The sequence below is a fragment of the Cajanus cajan genome, chromosome 5, assembly GCF_000230855.2.
Source record: "Cajanus cajan strain Asha chromosome 5, NIPB_CcT2T_4, whole genome shotgun sequence".
Classification (NCBI taxonomy): domain Eukaryota; kingdom Viridiplantae; phylum Streptophyta; class Magnoliopsida; order Fabales; family Fabaceae; genus Cajanus; species Cajanus cajan.
This window is the reverse complement of record NC_138521.1, coordinates 55,770,561-55,792,546: the sequence shown is the minus strand read 5'-3', so window position 1 is coordinate 55,792,546 and position 21,986 is coordinate 55,770,561. Positions and strand designations below refer to the sequence as shown.

The window sequence follows — 21,986 nt, the reverse complement described above, 5'->3', positions numbered from 1 at the left end:
TATCTGTTTTTTGACTTTATAAGTTGATTACAAGGTTGTGTTATGTTTACTCTCTGCCATGTTTAAATGGACTTAAATAATGGGAGACAAGGAATTAGGATCAGTGTTATTAGAACTGGATACATTATCGATCATAATAGATTAGTGATTAGTGAGTTACCGGTCAAACAAGTAGATTACAGGTTAAGTTACATGAATTAATATATATATATATATATATATATATATATATATATATATATATATTATTTGTTTGGCACTTTAAACCGACAACAATATTCTAGGGGTGAGAGTGAGATGTAACTTAAGAATCAAGGGTCGTGGGTTTGACTCCTTGCAGCTACATATAATTTTAACTTTTTGTGCTTAAACCACTTAAACAGCAGGACAGTGCACGCATATGAGGAATCAGCACCTAACCTTGGGAGCATTTCCGATCAAATAAATTGAAGTTTATTTGAAGACCTCAAAGCTAGAATCTTAGTAACTTTGTTCTGCTGTTCTTTTGGTTATGTTCACGACTGATGCCTTACACTTTATTTTTTCTGGCTTTTTTAATGATTTATATTGGTTGAAAAATTTGGTTCATCACTATTATTATTAGCAAAGTCTTTTTTTCTAATAACATTTTTTTTCCTTTCATGAGGCTTGAATTCGAAATTTTCTTTAAGGGGTCAAATCTAATACCATTTGGATCAGTGACTTGTTAGTTTTAGTGTCATATTTTGATACTTGGTTAGTGAGTAAATAGTCAAGTCTTTAAATGCAAATTAATAATCACATTTTTTTTAATATGTTTAGGATTTAGGATTTAGGGTTTAAGTGATTTAAAAAAATGTACTTGGCATAATAAACTATATGAACCAGACTTGGAATAATAAGACATAACACAATAAAAATCTTGTTGCAAGTTATATAAACCTAAGAAATTTAGTGTATGTTAGAGGTCTACTAATTACATTACAATTTTATATTTTTTGTCATCATCGAATTGTGAGCCAATATACCCATGTGTGTCTCGTATTTATGAGTTTTTTAAAGATATCGTCAAGATTCTAAACAAGCGGTCTCACTTGACTCATTAAAGTGATTTCATCATGTGTATGCATCAAATCATTCATAAATGGCTCATTATCAAAAATTTTGTTTCTCATTTCTTTTACCGTCAATCATCCTTGATAGCAAAATAAAAATATTTTCAAACTTTATCACAAAGTCTTTTCTTTTCCCCCCAAAATTCTTTTGACTAAAAAACCACATTATCCAATATGTAATATACATTACTATTAATCTATCACTTCAAAAATCATTCTCAATCAAACTTTTCAAATGCAATTCCAACAATTTTCACAGTAACATCTAATCATAAACAATCAACCACTTCAAGATTCAACCTTAAAATATCAAATTTATCAATAAGTATAATCATAAACCATATCATCTAACCCAAGGTTTCATGCATCCAAACTTAGAAGTAATGATCAAGACTTACTGTACACTTATTCTAAAAGCAAAAACATGAACAAAGTTAAACGTCTAGCCCATATCTATTTCTCCAAGCTTGCTAGTTTTCTCCTAATTCCCTTGATTTCTTCTTTTCTTACTTCTTCCTTTCTTCCTCTCTTCTTGAAACTATAGTTGTTTACTCCTTGGTTTTCCTTGTTGATTATGGCAAAGATGGGGTATTTTTAATTTGGTGTTTTCTTAGCTTGGTTTATGTCTTAGTGTTAAGGGATTGTTGGTGAAATTTTGGTGTGGTTTTTCCTTTTAGACTAGTCTCCACCTCCATTCTCAAATCTTCTATATTAAAAGATATTTCTTGATATTTCTTAAGCCATTTTAATCACAAGGTGATTAGGTGTCCATGTTCTAGAATTTTGTTGAATTGTTTAAGTATCTTAATGGTAAGCTTCCAATCTATTTAATCACATGCTGATGGGGTGTCCACTTTTTAGAATTTTTAGAATTTTTTTAGTTATTTTAATGGTTAAGCTTTCGATTCATTTTAATCATGTGGTGGTCAAGTGTCCATTTTTGTAGAATTTAATAGAGCATCCTAGAATTTTGTAGAATTATTTTATAATATCTTGATGGTTAAGCTTCTAATCCATTTTAGATGGCTAAATTATAGTGCTTCGATTGGATCCTGGTAGATATCTCTTGGTTGAGAGTGGATTGAGAAAGCCACCAAATGTGTGGTGATCTGGTCCATGGCTCCTAGGTTGTCTTGTGTAATGATGATGATGAGATTGGTACCACATGCATGTAAAGTTAAGAGCATGTATTTGCAGGGTCTTTAATTATAATTGAGATTGATTGGATTACATGAAGGGTTGTTGTTGATGATGAATGGTGTTTTTGAGAAAAGTGTGCCTTGGATGTTAGATATGAATTTAAATGTATGCATGATGTTTAGTTATGACATATGTCTTTTTAATGTATAACTTACTTCTTGTGTTTGTTGATGTGTTTATTTGAGTTGATTGCTATTGGAGGAGTAGACCAAGTACAAGAGGAGAAGGCGAAGCCTAGTGCTTCATTAATTAGTTGTTTCGAGCCTTTACTCTGATAATATGATATCCGAGTGGAAGTTATGATTTTATAATTGTAGAGGACGTTCCTTCCTTCGTTTGTAGATTCTTTTAATTTTCCAGTGCACCAAAAAAAAACATGGCTACTCTAAGTCTTACTACTCTTTTCCTCCCACTTACACTTACACACACACAAACACAACACCACTCAAGAGGAAAATTAACCAACCTGTATGTCTTTTTTTCCTTCCACGAGTGTTGGTTTTTGTTACCTACATGCATGAATATGATACATGAAACGTGCATGGGTTCATAATTGTAGGTTGCTAGGTTGTTTTGAAGCGTCGAAACTGAAGGTGTTATTCTTAGGAGTGGACCAAAAGAAACAGCCTGCATATGTTCCCAGGACTTACACGCTACCCCATTGTGATATCACCTCTAAAATCACTCTCTCCATCTCCCACAACTTAAACAACTCTCAAACAAAAGAGTCTGTTAACATCAACTTAAATTTTTTTTTTTAATTTTTTATAGAAAATAATTTTTTTATTTTTAATAACAAAATTCTTCTATTTAAATCAATTTAAAATATCACTTGATAAATAAAAGATTAACAATATATGCATATACCAAAAATAATGTAAAATATTGTCAACTGATGATATTCCATCAAGTTGTATATTTGTTCCTTGGTTTTTTTTTTTTTTTAATATTGTTCCGGTCAAGGGTTGGACTAGGGTTTTTTCCTATATCGTGCCTCCGAGCCAGAGCATTCAAAAGTGTAATCTGCCGTCTTAGCTCTAGGGTTTTAGGTTTTATGCTTTTCTGTTCATGGGCCTCCTGGGCCTTGTGAGCGCGAGGATTTTCAAGAATTATCGGATCAAAACCTGTAAAGGGTATCAGATCGGGATCTGACCGAGACGGTACAAATATATTCACAAAGTTTATCTTTTTATTTTTATAATTAAAAAATTTTAATTTTAATTTTAATTTTTATACATATTTTTTTAAACATTTAGTCTTTATATAACTTTACTAGTATTTTAGTATGTATATTTCACAAATTAAATATTTAAAATTATACATATAAATAAATATTCTATTTGAACATAAAAATTGTATTTAAAATATGTATAAACAGAAAATTTTAAATATATAAATTATATATTTTTATTTAATATAAATAATTTATACTATTAATAATTTATTTTTAAAATATTAAATTTTAATTCATAAATAAGTATAATAAGTAAAAAAAATTGAATTGATTAAGCGTTGATAATCGTTCATTTTTAATATGTGGGGATTGATTTTCATTTTTATTTCCTATAAAAATATATAACATAGATTAAAAGGAGTGAAAATAGAATATATAAGAATTAAAATGAAATGTTTTGACTATATATATGGGATTTTTTTTTGTGTAAGCAGGAAGTTGATAAAAAATTATGATCAACTTTCTACTTAAAAAGTCTGTGTTGTCAGCTTATGTCCAAAAGCGTTAATGTCTATGCTACTTTATTAACAACCTCTCGAGTCGAAACCTTTGGATGTAATTCATGAGCATAAATTATTACCTTAAAAAAACTTTATCAGTTGAGTCGGTCATTAGTCAAAACAAAGACAAATAATATGTAACTTATAGTATGAGTATTAGGGAAAACACCTTAGAAGGATTTATAACTCATCGCGCGATCATACCGAAGACTTATCGACTCGTTACAACAATTCATCTAATAGGCAAGTGTTAATGGATTCTCTTATGGGCTTGTATATAGGCTTAAACCCATCAATGTTAGTATAAATAAGTGTGACCAGTGACAAAGAAATGTACGTTTTCATAATTACCAATTTGATTAGCATTGATATTTCTGAGATCGAGGACTGACTTAAGCATCGGAGTGTCTTTTGCAGGTACCCCTTTCTTCTCCTAAGATACATCATAGAAGACGAAGACCCAACAAGAATAATAAAATTACCGCAATACCATCGGTGCATGTACATAACTTATTAACAAAAAATAGAATATAATGTCAAAATCTTCAGTATTACAATTTAATTAGGGTCGAGGTAGAAGCGAAACTTCTTCATGTGTTTATAATTTTTTTTATATGGAGAAAAAAAATTTAATGTCACAATTCATATGATTACAACATAATGATAAATTATTTTAATTATTAATATCATTTAAAATTTTTTTAAATTTTTTTAAGATTATACTATTTATTTTATTCATTATTTTCTATATTTAAATTGTTAAAAATTATTTTATCTTTAAAAAATGATAAAATTCAATGTTTGTGATAGAATTGATATTCATAATCAATTAAAAATATTGTTGTCTGAGAAAATAGAATTTATATAAATAAATATGTATGTTTTCTTTATGCAATTTTAATTTTTCAATGAAAAATGTTAGAAACACTCTATGGCACATTTTCAAAATATTCTCCTTGTAATTTTATAATTTTCAATAAAATTTTTAACAAATAAAAAAGAATGTGTTAATCGTATTTGAAAGTGTATTTTTACTAATAAGATCCAAACATTTGGTAGTTGGGTTCCTTAAACAGGTCGAGGTTGATGAGTTGAATTGTGATTTAAAAGAGAATTACTAATACTCTCATATTTCAATTAATTTAACGGCTAATTTTATCAATTGTTTCTAAATAAATAAGTTAGTATGATCTACTTATTTATTAGTGTATATGTTTTGAGAAATGCTATATAGAGTTGCAGGGGTGGTACAAAAAATTTCAAAGAGATGAGGTGGTGGCACATTGAATATGAAAATTAATTAAGGGAAAGATGTCTCTGCACGTTCACCTCCATGTTAGTGGAGGTCATTTTCTCTTATATATATGTGCTGGCCTAAGATACTTCATCTTCTGCAAGGAGCTTCCAGTGGTAATATTAAGCAAGTTTAATTTGTATCATGAATTTGAATAATCTCTCATTATAAAATTCATTGATTGTAACTATATACCATTATCATTGCATTGCATGTATATATGTATTGAAAGCCTTCATTCACGGTCCTAAAAATTTGTTCAAGGACTACCCAGAATTGCAGGAAGCATTGGTTTGGGTATACTTTCACTCAAATATTTCAGAATTAAACATGGTACAATGTTGGGTCCACTGAGAGATGCGTGTGAGTCCCATGAGGAGGGTAAGCAAGTTAGATGGTATGCCAAAACCATGTCAAAGAAATTGTGAATGTTGCTTAATTTACATCACATAGTCTTAAGAGCTTCCTTCGCCACGACCATAAAATTAAAATCTTATCTTGTCATGGGATTAGGAATTACGCAACACAACTTGTAATGTAGCAAACCTAAATTACCTGTTTTCTTTTCCGCAATTAGTATTGCAGCAATGAATTAGGCAAATTGGTCTGTCGTTCAACAGGAGTGTGCAAAAAATCAAAATTGATCCGAACCGATTCATAACCAATTCGATCCGTATTGAAAAATCTGATCCATTTTGAAAAAAATCCGAACCGAACCACTTTATAAAACCGCTTCAGTTATCCGATCCATTTTTACAAAGTGGATCGGTTCGGTTCGGTTTAATTTTTTAAAAAAACCGATCTATATATGAGTAAAAAGTTGATAACTGCACTGCACCGAAGATCCAATTTCAAAAAAACTAATCCATATTTTAAAAAAAACCGATCCACTTTATATAAAATGGATCGGTTAACCAATCCACTTTTATAAAATAGTTCGATTCGGTTTGGATCGATTTTCTGAAAAAACCGATCCATGAACACCCTGCACTCAACTATCATCCTTGGAAGAAAATAATGAAAACTGAATCCAATGTAAATACAAATATCAAGTTTGCCTATACTTTTGTTAGTATCAGTCTGTACAACCATGCTATATGACCCAATTTAAACCATGCTATTTGTCCAATACGTACCCAAATTCATATCGTACTCGTACTTAGTACATATCGGGTATTCGTCGTTACATATTTAAAATATTTTTAAAAACTAAATAAATATTTAATTTAGGTTTACATGAGTACTTTTTAAATACATACCGAACTTGTATCAAATCTGATAAATTAAAACTATATTTTTCAATAACAACAAAAATTAGGTTTCTTATTATTGAAAAAAAAAACTCAAATCTCACGTCGATTAGAGATTAGGCAATTAAATAGTATATAAGTAAAAAAAAAATCCATTCCTTATAAGTTAGTTTTATAAGGTTGAATTAGGCTCAAATCCTTATCCTTACTGAATGTAAGGGAGTTTATTGAAAAAAGTTCAAGTCTCACATTAACTAGAGATTATGTTGAGTTAGACTCAAATTCACTCTTTTAAGATTTATTAATCTTATTTGCTATCAAATCTCAATTTTTATCCCCAAGTAAGACATGAATCATCAATGACTTCATCGTGTGTGTACAACCTAGAACCTACGGTATGAAGAGTGACAAATTTTTTTTCATACAATTTTTTGCTTCCTTTCAAGAAAGAGCAAAAGTTATAAAGAAGGCGAAAGCAAAATGTAGGATGCTGTTGAAGATAAATGAAAGCCATTTGAATAAGTTGACATTCTTAAAGTTACTATTCTTTCCCTTGATAAACAAGAGCTACAAGTAAATCCTTTTACTAATGATGAAGAAAGAAATAATGATATAGAAATAGTTAAAAAATGATATATCACAATTAAAGTGTAATTTCATATTCATGCTTAGATGTTATAATTTTTATTATTAATTATTTACATTTTTTTTATCATATTGAGAAGTTTAATTTCTTTTATATTACAAATTATGCATATCTGGATTTTATTTATCATTTATACAATTTACTCATGCTTATATATATTAAATTATATTAACATGCTTTTTCACCCAAAAAAATTTATATTACTGTACCGATATACGGTACTCTATTTTTTTTAAAATTGCGTATTCAAACCCGTATTAAATATCGTACCCGTATTTTATTAAGGATATATATCAAAAGAATTTCCATAAAAAATAAAAAATAAAAAGGCCCCCGCGAACATTGAATAAGAAGTTGGGTTTTCTCTAAAATGGAGGGGAGCATTTTTGGTGTAAAACAAAGTAATTTACAACCAACCAGAGTAACCAAATAATAAGGCCCATTTCCATATAGAATCACTGCTTTATGTTATCTTGCAAAAACCGAAGTCAGCTACCTTATGTCTCTAGAAAAGAAACAATTTCCATCCATCAAGAAAGCTTTTTTGTTTCAGCTTTTAAAAATTAGAAACAGTTTTTTGAAAATAAAAATAAAAACACGCCCTAAATTTTCTGTTCACAGTTTCATAGTAGGTCAGAGAGAGCATATAATGCACACCACACCATACCACGGTTTCAAATAAAACTTCATTAAACAATCAAAATAATATCGATGGCCATAAGGTAAAAAAAAAATGGAATAAAGTATCAAAATCCTAAAAAAGAATAATTATATACAACAGCTGTTACAACCTTGCTAAGGAAGTGTTCTCTGTGGACTACTTTGAAATTTTTAACATCGGAGAGCACTGTTGAAAGGAACCGAAATAGAGAGAGAGTGTGTGAGAGAGAGAGAGAGAGAGAAGAGAAGGCTACAACTCCATTAACATGTATAAATCTACGTCGGACAATGAAATGATCCTGTTTTCTATAAGAAATGAGACTCATCACGAATTGCATGCATGTCTATATCTTTGGCAGCCATAATATAACTTCAGCAATGCTCTCTAATTGGTAAAGCATGCCATAGTTATGGTATTTTCCACATGCTAAGTTTTTCACCATGGTGCTCTTTGTTCTGAAATTTTTTCTGCACAGCAACCCTTACTTTGAAATATGCCACATGATTGAATCAAAATGCCAGGGAGCAATCACCTAATTATAGTTCTTCCAAGAGATGAGGCTCCGATTTCACTCTCAGTATTCTGCATCAATTGTCGCATCCAGTTTGTCAATCATTAACATATAAACAATGAAATAAAGGAAATTCTCTCGTGTTAAATTTTCACATGGCCATATTATGCGGGGTTGTATTAAAATTTGTGTACATTTAAGAACATAGATATAAAAACAAAATTTTCTAATGATATGGTCATGTAAAAATTTAATACGAAGGAATTCATTGCCATTATTTGAGGAGATTAACCATCAAACCGATTTAATCACTAAATCACTTTACTAAGGTTGGTAGGGGTAGCAAATAGCAATCAAACATATTTAACCAATACATAACTGATGAATTGAAAAGGATTGGCATGATAATTGTTATTCAAATCAATTTTTAATGTCGTGCGTGTATGTAAAGCATTTTTCATGCACAAAAATAATATTTCTTATATACTCGGTCTCTTTCATGGAAATGACATAAAATAGATAAATAAAGCAACGGAATGATACGCCAGTAATTTTCATAAATGCGAAACAACTGAAGATTAAAAAAATTTTAAAAAAAAAAAAAACAAGAAAAGAAACGAAAACTGCAGCTCATTTATAAAACTACTTAAAGTAAAATTAATTCATTCCCGGTCATATTCAAAGGAAGAGGGACACAGTTCCAAGCGTAACTAAACGCAATATATTCACAAACGTAAATAAGCAGCATGGCTGTCCACAGCACAATTTTATTTATTCATCTCTGAATGAATAACTTACCTGTGATTTAGGGGAGGGAAATACATTCCAGAACCTTAGTGTTTCATCTCCAGCTCCAGTTACAATAGTCTGAAACGGTAGAACCCATCACAACCAGAAATATAGGATAGGTGATAAAACAAAAACATATTCATTTTCTTTATCATAGATACAGATAATATAGAAAGATGAACACGTAAAAGAACTAAAATACCTGTCCATCTGGAGAAATGGCAAGATAAAGAACTCTGTAGGTATGGCCCGTAAGAGTGGCCAACTACATCAAAAGATAAAAAAATGATGGTAAAAAATGTTCAAATTAAGTAAAAATAAAAGAGAATCACCTTATCACAGTAGATATTATGTACCTTTGACATGGTAGGGTATCTCCAAACAATTATCTGGTTCTGGGAGTAGCCATGTGTGCTGACGAGTTCATTGACATTTTTGGACCAGACAAGATTGCAAACCTGCCATACATAAAGGTTGAGCATCAATATGTGAAGGCAGAACAGGGAGACTGTCTAATCCTTCTCTCAATATCAATATGTGAAGTGGAAAATGCCACAAATTCTGAAAACAATTTATAAATTGAAAGAAACTTAAAAGAATCCAACTTCTGCAGTTATGAATGGTAAACTGAAATTGACATTTAATTTAGCCTTATTTATGCTTTAAAAAAAAAACTTTACAATCGGTAGTGAATCACTAGACTGAAGCTATTTTCTTTGTGATGTCTCACTTTCTATACAATGATAAAGTTAATGATGATTTTACTACATGAAGTGGATTTCTAAGGGGTGGAGATATTTCCTTATCATGCCTTCATTCACACCTCCAAGCCCAGAGTTATAATAACAATAACAACAACAATCAACCCTTGTTCAACTAGGTACATTCCCGTAGTTATGGTATAATAATAATGTTAGAAATGCTATAAAACCATTCAAGCCTTTATCTGATAGCTTAAGCTTTTAAAACAGTTGATCGTCGACATAGTATTAGAGTTTCCCCATCAAAGTTGTCAGGGTTCATTTATTGTTGCCCCCATTTTTTTTAAAGGTTGAATTTCATCATGTAGTCGGCACGGGCATTGTGCACATGTTAAGCCTAAAGGGCACTTACTTGAAAAAAAACTCTCATGAATTGTTACTGCTCAATAAAAAAAGTGGAAAAGAAAACAGTTTTGCAAGTAAGCATATAGTCTTACCTTTCAACATTAACCATAATGGTTACATTAACAGAGAGTCATGTCCATCTAAAGGTCCAATGTTGTTGTACCAAGCCCTTTTCTAATCCTTTCTTGAACAACTTTATCTTTTTCAACAGTTTACTTTCAATCATTTTTCAAGTACTATTTTATTCTTTTTCATTTTCCAATTTGTAGATTTCGTTTCAGCAGTTTGCTGTTCATTCATGCCTTAAACGAGTTATCAAAATTACCTTTAAACAAAGGTACACAGTTTAGCAACAAGTCAAAAACGTTTTAGTGCCAACAAATAACCATCCTTGTAACAGAGCAGATATTAAAATGCAGTGAATTTGATATACAAGTATAAACAGGTTAAGCACAAGTACTTTTACCTGACTTCCAGTGTCCATGCAGCTTAAGTGCGAGTTTGTGGTTGTATTCCAGAAACGTATGCATCGGTCTGCAGTTCCTCCCCCAGAAGCAAGAAGTCCATGAAGATGTGGAGACCATGCAATAGCTTTAACAGCTGCTGTATGCTCACAGTACTTCAGGACAGGCTGAGTTGAGTGCTGATTCCAAACAAACAACTGCAAACACATGAAATAAATTGTTAGTACTTATGCAGGAGAACTAAAGAATAATAGTGCAGTTGGATAGTTCAGAAAGAATGATTTCAAGTTTGCATTTGCATACTCTGTTATCATTTCCTCCAGATGCCAATTCACGGTTATCATAAGACCACTTCAGTCCACAAACCTTTGAAGAACCAAAAAGGAAAATCAAAATCTTGTTGAATACCATATACTGTACATTTGTTAGACAATATTAAACTGAAGGGAAAAAAAACAAGCCTGACCTCTGATTTGTGCCCTGACAATTTACTGACAAAATCTTCTTGTGCACGGATATCTCTTTGATAGATATTCTTATCTCTTCCGCCAGAAGACAAAAGAGATGAACTCCAGGCCAAGGCCCCAACACGTAATCGATGACCCTCCATAGATCTTATCTTCTTGCATCGAGAGGCATCCCAAATCTACATAGATAATAGTTAGAATCAGGCATGCATTAATTGGTGGCTTAGTAACAGAGAACATAGAGGTTCATGAAAGAAAGAATAAAGTGAACTTTGCAAGTTTCAGGGATGTGATGGGAAGAAAGACATATCTTGATTGTGCAAAACAGTCAAGCAGAGATCAACTTGACACTGTTTTCTTAGGGAATTTGGTCTCAAGGAAAATGTTTAAGATATAAGTGATGCACTAGACATCTAACTTAAAAGGAAAAGTGAGCAACCTATATGTACCCAGCCCCAATTTAGCTCAAGAACAAGTTCTTTCCATTTACACACCCTTGAGGGCAATGGAGTATGGATTACAGAACCGGTGTTAAGATTCAATAAATCAAGCAAATTAAGTTTCTACATTAAAAATCTTATATGTGACATGCGTATGGACTATATCAATAAATAATTATCAAACTAATACAACTTAAAACTGAAGACTAATTTGCATTGAACCACTGTCATGAAAAAAGTTATATTTCCTAGAGCTAGCAGAGCCTCAGAGGCAGAGTTAAGAGGACAGGTTTTACAAGTAAGACACAAACTGACATACTTGACGATTTTCAGCATACGTATAATAGAACCAAAAACTTAATTAACCCATTTAGTAAATGATCTCCGAACACAAGCACAACCCACATTGGCTGGCTGTGAGAACCTCTTCCCTCCTATCAGCTTGGCATCCAGAGAGTGGATTCCAGTCCATATCAATTAGCATCGCAGTTTTGAAGGCTCATTTTAACCCACAGGGTTAGACACGAGCATGAGTCCCATATAGATCAGGTGTGAGAGACATAACGCTCGTTTTTGTTGGAGGCTATCCCAATTTATAAACCAGAATTTTAGGTGTTTATTTATATTTTTCACTTTTTAATGCATTTATTGTATTCAGTGATTGACTCATACAATTACATGAATAGCAGCATCCAATATTTGTATAATTACATAAATGCCAACTCAAAATGTCAACCACATAATCTAATGTTAGAAAGTTAATCCATTTTAATAAACAGTATCATGGCCTTGTTATACTTTGAGCATCACTTCTTTTTAAAATGGATTCAATGGACCAAACAAAATGGAAAATAAGGAAAATGACCCATTTAATCCGTGGTTTGGACGTATTATGATCAAAGCAGCGCTAAAATAGATTCAAGTTCATGGTAAAACCTATATATGGCAACATATCCATCATTCAAAACATAATTTAAAATAATAAATATGTGAATATTATGAAATTCAATGATGGATATGCTGCAAAGGTATTGTTTACCATAATCCAGAGTCTATAGTAACATAACTATTATGATCAAGGAAGAAAAGAGTAATATGAGGCAAGACAGTACATGATACAACATGACAAAAAGGACAAGGTAAGTAATACAAGGTTTTGGCACAGCATAAACATATATATTAAAAAACCACATTGATAAACATAATATCCAAACATGAAAACATTAAATGTAATAAATATACCCAAATATGCCTATGAAGTAAAACATTTAAAAGATATTCAAGTGTCTCTGCTTCATAAAAAGGAAGCAAAGGGAGTGATGTGTTCTCAAGGAAGCAATTTAACGAAAGTGAATGAAAGAAAGGGGAAAAAAAAGGATATCACTGAAATTTTCTAACCTTCCAATTTTAAACACCATCAATAAAAATAAAATAATTAAATGGAAAAACAGTACAGAAAATCTTTATTCTTTACTCTAACTAATCCCAAACAATCATATCTATACTCTTATTATTTTTCTAAGATGAAGCATTTTATTAAAGACAAAATCATCAGAATATTCCCCATGATCTTGAATTTCTTAACTACTAGTGGCACACAATTTGATATTCACCTCCTTAAAGCCAAGATTCCACCCAGGAAGCATTCTGTCCCCTGGGAAGGCTCGGGTCACCTACAGGAAGTCTAGCAAGTAATTGGCAACCCTTCCAAGCTATCTTCAATTGCTTCCCTCTAGCAAGTTCTTGTTAATTACTTGCTATTTTCATTTTTATCACCAATCAAAACAAAGGACTACATTCTCATCTTGACAGTTTACCCCGATGATCCCTTATTTTTTCTATTTTTCTTTCTTTGTCTTTGCTTACAGCGTGCTTAGACCTTACCTAAATTAGGGCTTCAGGATCAACAATAGCTACTGATCCCCCACAACAATAATGCTAATTGGTTATAATGCTCCACTAGGGTGAAGGCTATCTCATGTTGCTTCTATGACATAAATTGCTATCTATGACTAAAGCTTTTAAAAAACAGTCTACAACCATAATTGCGATCATAACGTCAAGATTCTTAGGGTCTTAATGATGGCAACATAATCGCAATTGCAGCCACATTTGTCTCCACTCGTTTGCAATACCAAGGATCATGACAAAACAGAGTCCACGACCGCAATTTCGGCCTCATCAACGACATTTGTCCCACTTTTTTGCAATACCAAGGATTGTGGCAAAACACAAACCATAACCGCAATTTAAAACATGCCCACCAACAATACACCCTTGGAAACCCCATGATATGAATCCATAAATGCGCCAAAGAAGCGATCAGCTAGTAAACTCTTACCTGAACTTTACCATTGCTAGTTCCAACAGCAAGGTGTGTACCACGTTGAGCCCAGCCAACAGAACAAACGAGGTCATCAATCCCCAAGTCACATAATTTAGTAACCTGCAAGATCAAATCAACACAGGAAATCACAAAAGACAACTCCTTCAATTTGCATAAACAAAACACCACCTACCTCACCTCACCTCACAACCACAGAATTTTTTTTTTGAACAAGCAAAATCAAACCTCGGACAAATTAAAGTTCCAAAATGCACATTACATTCCTCAAGTGAAATCCAAATCCAATTCCTCCCCCCCCCCCCCCCCCACACGCAGAAAAAAAAAAAACTCACCTTGCTGCTACAAGCATTCCAGAGATAAACACAGTTACCCAGTCCAACAGCCAACACATTATGCGAAGACCAATCCACAAGATTCAGGTAAAAATCGTCTTGCAGCGCAGGCGCATCCAGAACCTACCACACACAAAACACACTCACATCACAATCTCCATGATTAAACCAAATTAAGCTAAACTAAACACAAATTACCTTAAAAGGCGACCTCGGAACCTTCCTCGGAGCTTTGACCGGGCCGTGACTAACCCCGGGCAACGAATCGTCGCACATAAACGGCGAGAGCGAGTGCATGGACTGCCGCGTCTCAGTCTTGTACCGGAAAATATTCCGACTAGGGAGCGTCATCGCCGGCGACGCCGCCTTCTCCGGCGTGAGCGGCGGCACGACGCCGGCGGCGTCGGGCCCGAACAGCGCGGTGCGGAGGAGCGTGGTGTAGGCGCTGGAGCTGTCGTCGCGGCCCTCCGGCGGCGCGGAGATGTCGAAGAGCGCGAATTTGGAGGCAGATCTGCTCGGAATGAAGCGGTCGGAGTAAATTGGTCTGGAAGGCGAGGTGTAGTGGTTGGAGTTGATCATTCGGTCGACGTGGCGGAGAGACGCGGCCTCCGGCGGCGGTGGAATATTGAGGTGAGCGGAGGAGTGGTCCATGGATTCTCCGGTGGCGCGATCTGAGAAGAAACCACCGGCGAGGCTGTTAATTTTCCCGGGAAAAGCCAGTAAAAGTTGGTGCTGTTTGTTTTTTATTTTTAATAAGTGGCGTTGGAGGCCTCGGTTTTCGTGCTCAGTCACCGTGGATTGTGGACCCCTCTCACTCCACCACCGCACCTATAACTCTCTCTCTCCTCTTCCTCTTCCTCTTGCATGCAAGCAAAGGATATCACTCTCTCAATTTCATACATTCCATTCTCTTTTTCCTTTTTTCAACATTCAACATATATATCAACACTCACTCCAATTACTTCTTAATAATTCTGGAATTTCTTTGCTCCCACTTCTTAATCACTCTTAAGCATCGCAACATCTCTCTTTCTAAAACTATTCTTTTTTTTCATTTAATATCTGATCCCTCCTCTCTAAGGATCACGCTGGATGAGATATTAAATTTTTAAAATATCATTTAATACACTTTTTTTTTTTTACTTTCTCAAAATTGTTTTTTCTTAAAATTACATTTTAAAATTCTTTTAAGAACTTTTTTAAATGGACCAATTTTCATAAATTTTCTTTAAAGATAAAACTTTATAATATTTTCTTAATTTATTATTCTCAGTTTTATTTCTAAATTAACTTTTAATGTCTTTAAAATATAATTTAATAGTTAAAATTAATTTTGTATTCAAACATATTTTAGAAGAATCTTGAATTAAAGTACTATAATGAATGTAATACTTAATTATCATGTGTCTATGTTGAATAAAACATAAATACAAAATATTTGTATTTAAATATTAACTAGTAGTTATTAAAAGAACTAGAAGTCTTCTTATATATGTATTTAATCGTAGCCATGTAGCCAAACAGCTCTTAAGTTGGTGTCCATCTTTTTATATTTCATATGACGTTGATTTCATAATCGGTATTTAGGCGTTGTATTAGCTGTTAGTTAGATTATTAAATTAATAAATACCTTCTTATAAACTCCACCACGTCATATCCTCGTCCCTTAACTTGTCTCCTGGTTGCACTTTGTAATGATAATTATAACAATACATAATTAAGTAGTTAATGATACAAAATTGAAAAATTAAATATTATCTACAGTAATTCTTCCCAATCTTAATTCATAGTGGTTAAACAACGTTATTTACATGAACTGCTGGAAGGAGCTCAATGCACGCATCATGCAAATTTATCTCCCCTGATAATAATAATAATAATAATAATAATAATAATAATAAATCAATAATGTACTAAGATTTGTAAATGGTGAGTTGTTATAAGTTCAATTAAAAAAAACTCAATAATAGAAAGCTGAAAATTTTTACTAGTTAAGAGAGTTTCAGAGCATATAGTTTTTGACTTTTTTTTTTTATCAAATTAATTACTCTTAAATAAACAATAAAAACCTTTAAAAATATATGTGCCACAAACACTCCCTCTAAACATATACGTAGAAAAATACTTAAATTTTCTAATCAAAATATAAGAAAATTTCGTATATCAATTTTATTTAATATTTTTAATCTAAAAAGTACTATCTACTCACTCTAAACCTATATATAAATAAATAGTGCTTACATTTTTATATTAAAATATAAACAAATTTCGATAAAATCAACATTATTCAATAATTTTAGAAAATATAATATATATATATATATATATATATATATATATGACATTGTAAAAATTGCGTGTATTTAATGAATTTTTTTAATATGTATGAAATTAGTTTTATTTGTTTATATATAAATTCAGAGAAAGTACTTTTAGTAACTACTTAATTATTTTTAAGTCTAAATAAATAGATCTTAAATTTTAATACAGTTATTATCTACTTGTCTTTTTTTAATTTTGTAAGATTAATTGGTTATTTCACGTCTTCATCGACATATAAAACCTTTACGTAGAAAAGCTCAATTTAAATGCAATGAGCTTTTTTTTTTTTTTTTTATCGAGGATCAAGGGTCAGATTGGGTGAAATTTATTCTTTCAAAAAAAAAATTAAAATATGATTATATTGAGTTAAATTGAGTTTCTCAAATATTTTTAATTCAATTCGATCTAAATCAAAAGTTTGTTTGTTTGAATCGGGTTGAATATTAAGTTATTATATGTTTTTATATTTAACTTTTAAAATAATATATTTATAAAATATTATAATCAAATTATATTAATATAAATTTTATTAAGTATTATACTGCTGAATCACTTTTAGTTAAAATCATGTATTCTCCTAAATTTATCTTCAGATTGAAAATTCACTCCACCTGAATTATATATGTGTAAAATTTTATACTAGTCTAAATTTATTTGATATCATTCATATAAATGAAAACATGATAAAATTTCATGTTATACATATATTTATATATATTTTTAATGTCTAAAGCAATATTAATAGGAACACAAAATTAAATAAAAATAAAAATAAAGAGAAAAATTAAGCTAGTTTAAATTGGATTTATTAAATTTTAGAACATGCTATTCGATATTTGATCTAATAATGATTAGATCATTATTCATAATTTAATTTAACGTATTTTTTTATGTTAATAGATTGAATGGTTTGAGTTTCCAAATTAACAATGTGTTCGGAAACTCGTTGGATACTACTCAATGTGAGTCCTAAAACATCTTAAGGTTGCTTTTATGTTGATTTTGACATAATTATACACTAAATATGAATCCTTGAAGTTGAACCAAATACCGAGTAAAATATATTCATGATTATATCTAGTTCTAGTTCTGATTTCAAAATTCACAATTATTTGGTTAAGTTATTTAATTTATGGTAGTAATAAAAAGAAAACCAATCATTAGAAAAACCAAATTATATAACCAAATAGTACAAACTATACTATGATCAACTTAATAATAAAAAAATAGAATAATATATATACATAGTTTTAAGTTGGAATACGTTGCCGTGATTGTAACTTTTAAGAATAAAAAGAAATATACCCGGAAATAGTAGTGAGATATATTAAAATTGAGTAGTAAAATAGTCTAAATTCAACCGAACTCAACCGTTTACATCTCTAATATATTATGTGAAATGTGCAATGATGAGGAATGTGGAATAAACAAAGTGTAGCGTCTTCATGTGGCACATATCGTATCTAACCTTTCTTCTTGCTTCAAGTTGGAGGTAAGTGACTGTTTTAATATTCTAACTCATTTAGTATTTTTATTTTTTATTGTCTATATAAGAAAGAACTCAAAAAGGAATAAAAAGAAGTGACGGTTAATACTTCTGAATAAATATATTCCATTCCACTTATGATGTAAAAATATATAACATTTTTATAAATGGAAAATAATATTGTTAATTTTTCTAGTAGCAGCAGAGTATGTGATATTGATATAGAAAATATTTAAAATACTGAAGAAGAAAATGAAGCCACGGTTTGGAGGAGACAGCCATTGATGAAGTCCAATCCAAGCTGCCTAGGGCATGGCAAGAAAACAACAAGGTCCAGCCTACCTTCCAAGATTCGAAACTTATATGGTCTCCATTTTGTATTTATAACATACTCCAAAATAAATCAGATTTGGATCTTTTGTTGTTTTTATTTTTATGTTCAGATTGGATCTTTCAAGTAACATGGTAGTAGAAAAAGATGAAATTTAGTTTATTCTTTTATTATTTTAAATTGAAAATAAGATGAAATCTATTATGCCTCTCATTTCATTATCCGTGTGAAATAATTTGTGCATTAATATTAAGAAACTTAGCTTGATTAAGAATACCTTTAATTATGAGAAATTAACATTTTAGTCCATTAATTAACTCTAATTTATATTATATCTTGTTCTTCCAACTTTCTCTTTCGTTTTGCGTCACATTAGTTACTTTCTTGGTCTTCTAACAATAATTACTGTATGGAACTTTAAAAAAAATACTCCAATAGGTTATCCACATCAAATCACTAAATTAGAATCGTCCAAAGTGTCCACATGTCTCCTAAAAAAATCCTACGTAACCATAATGTAATGGTAGCATTGCACACATGTCTTGGCCACAGGCCACCAAACCCTCCCTTCACCACCAACACAAATAATAATCATTGATGCACCTCCATAAGCAACCCAATGCTGCTCTAATCCCACAGCTATGGTAGCATAGCACATGTCATGGCCACCAAACCCTCCCTTCACCACAAACACAAACAATAATGGTTGCACCTCCATGAACAACCCAAATTTGCAGTCATAATTAATACCATAACTTTGTAACTCACAATAACGGTAAGAGCAAATTATTAAGGTGAAGGTAACATAATTTTTATTTATTTTATAAAAAGGTACTTTTTATCACTAAGTCAATTGATAAAATGAATTATTTGAATAATATTTAATATTTGATATATACTTCTTAAGTTTTGTCTATTATTTAATACCGTGAATTGAATAATATATAAAATAATATCAAATAAATTTGCACATAAAAGAAAGTACCAATCAATATAAGACATGAAAAACTAGATATGGAGATTAACTTCTTTGATACCCCTACAATACATTAATGAGTAATCAAATAACTTTTAATTTTGAGTGATTCTAAATAGAATCTATATTTATCCATTGGAAAGGTTGAATGGGAACATGTGTAAAGAATAACTTCAATGGGTGTACATTTCATGTTTGTTAAGTAACAAAAGGAGAAAGTCTCTTGACAAAGACCATTAATTTACTTCTCTTGTGGAAAATTGATCACAGCAGATAAAAATAACCGTGGAGTTTAAACAAGTAAATGAAAAGGGTGGATAGTGCGTGCTTTAAGTGAAGTTGACATTGGAGGAATAAGTTAGTCCTACGCCCCAGTTGGAAGGAGCAACATTCCAAGCTATTATAGTCTCTTTGGTCGTGTAGGAAGTAACCTTAAAAGAAAGAGTTTGACCACCCAGTGATGCAAATGCTTGGTATGAAGCCCCCCAATTGTGGCTCATGCTAATCCACCTTGTTCCACTTCCTTTCACCCACATGTTAGCAATATCTCCACCACCTCCCACATTCATCACGTACACCAACAACCAATACCCATTTCCTTGGAAAGAGAATCGTAGCCCCCCACTCTTCACACAAGGTACTCTGACAAATCATTCAACACATAAATGGATCATCAACATCATAGCTACACATACTAATAAAGAGAATTTGATGTTTGCTATTTGCACACCACTTTAATTTGTAAATATTCGAATTTCTAGACAATGATTGATTGGTCAAATTGTTAAAGTGACCCAATGATTAATTAAGAAATGCACATGTTATGTTACTCTATTATTTTTAAGGTAATTAAATTACCTACCTGCGGTACATTACAGGAATGATTCCGGCTTTCCATTGTGCAATTTTCATGAAAGCGGGCTTGGACATGTCAAAATGTTCGCGTGGTGGGTTGCACCAGCCTCCGTTATCAGAGGCCTCGGCCCAATTAGGAGGGCAAAGATTGGTGGCAGTTACTGTAGTGTAAGGCACAGTGGAGTCGCATGCACTCGATTGGACACACTTAATCTGGTAACAAGTACCACATGCATACCCGTTATTGAACAACGTTGAACTCAAAGCCACTGTGTCTGTCCCGTAACCGTTTATGAACAAATTCCCGTACCCACATGCTCCTCCTTTAATAAATCACAAGAAAAAAATGTTTATACAAAAGTGACATTAATTGGTTAATGAAAGATGGTGAGTAACGTTGATTTATGTAGCCATTTACTTCAATTGTTGAAATGGTTTATGAATGAGGAATTGTGATAACATACCCATTGTGGCAGAAGCAGTGTCATCACCATAAAATGTGGCTTGGGCAAGAGTCCATGGACTAGGCTGAAATGTGCCTGCTACTATTGCTGCCTTTCCGATGATTATAAACGTAATCAACAAGATGCTACAATGTTGAAGCATTGCAGCCATTGTGTTAAATTTTTGGATTGCTATTAACTCTAGGAGAAGGTGTGTTCATTGATTGGTTATACATGCATCCTTATATATAAATGTCGTTCAATGGATCAATATAGCACGTCGCTTGTTGAAAGAAATTTGTCTTCGTGATCCCCACGAATTCTGGTCTCTCAAGTCAAACGGTGTTACCCTTTTTACTTTTTTTTTATTAATTTGCCTCGAAACAATGCTAGTCAATGATGTAGGACTTGATCCAGGAATGTTCTATGATTATAAAAATGAAAAACGTGCGAAGACGTTTCTTAAGGTTTTTTCCTTCATTTCATCTACGAAGCAACAATTACAAAATTCATCCATTTTCACAATAATAATAACTCCTTCAGCTTCAGGTTCACTAGTAGTTGAATTGCATATTCCAAGTAACTGTTGTACCTTGTCCAACAAGTCCACTCTATGGACTAAATAAACAAATGTTTTGGCGTTCGATGATGGTTATGCAATTTATAACTCGATGTAATCTTGGCAGCAATACAATTATATGTTAACTATGTCTGGTTATACAATGACTCCGTCTGATAACAGCAGTGATACAGTATTGAGTATTCAACCTCAGGTGATGGTTATCCCATTAGAAGCACATCCTCTGTCACCATGAGAGTGTAAATATAATTTGCCAAAATTTATTAGTCCGATGTTAGTTGGTCTGTGGTGGCCAAATCTGCTTATTCAAATTTTGAAAAATGAAAAAAAAAAAAAATTGATTATTCAATCGGACCATGCAAACAGGGAGCTCTCATCTAATCTAGGCATTTATTGTTTCAACTTTGCTTTACAAGTCGTTGAATTTTGCTTTTACATTTATTATTTCAATTAGCAGCTCCGAACTAATTTTCAAAATTAACATTTGTCGTGTTTGTTCATTTCTGTAAAGTGTAGGACCAATTTTTTTATTACGTCAATTAGACGCTCAAGTGTTTCAATTAATTGAATACATGAAACAATGTTGTGAATTAGCTTTAACTATTTAATTATTGTCAATTTTCCTTATTGTTCTTAATGTTCCTGGGGATGTAATTGT

General features: G+C 31.8%; 2 protein-coding genes across 2 annotated transcripts; both read right to left on the bottom strand.

Moving 5' to 3' along the window:
* Nucleotides 1-7,941: 7,941 nt before the first annotated feature.
* LOC109808539 (B-type cell cycle switch protein ccs52A) lies at nt 7,942-15,394 on the bottom strand. The gene is made up of 10 exons (XM_020371576.3): nt 14,534-15,394; nt 14,336-14,458; nt 13,998-14,102; nt 11,216-11,395; nt 11,053-11,115; nt 10,752-10,946; nt 9,536-9,637; nt 9,382-9,444; nt 9,189-9,257; nt 7,942-8,461 (listed from the first exon to the last, which is right to left on the bottom strand). The coding sequence occupies exons 1-10, from the start codon at nt 14,984-14,986 to the stop codon at nt 8,408-8,410; spliced, it is 1,407 nt and encodes a 468-aa protein (XP_020227165.1). The 5' UTR covers nt 14,987-15,394; the 3' UTR covers nt 7,942-8,407.
* A 1,843-nt stretch (nt 15,395-17,237) lies between these two features.
* LOC109807170 (expansin-A7) lies at nt 17,238-21,862 on the bottom strand. The gene is made up of 3 exons (XM_083075420.1): nt 20,770-21,862; nt 20,313-20,628; nt 17,238-20,092 (listed from the first exon to the last, which is right to left on the bottom strand). The coding sequence occupies exons 1-3, from the start codon at nt 20,918-20,920 to the stop codon at nt 19,780-19,782; spliced, it is 780 nt and encodes a 259-aa protein (XP_082931546.1). The 5' UTR covers nt 20,921-21,862; the 3' UTR covers nt 17,238-19,779.
* Nucleotides 21,863-21,986: the final 124 nt, after the last annotated feature.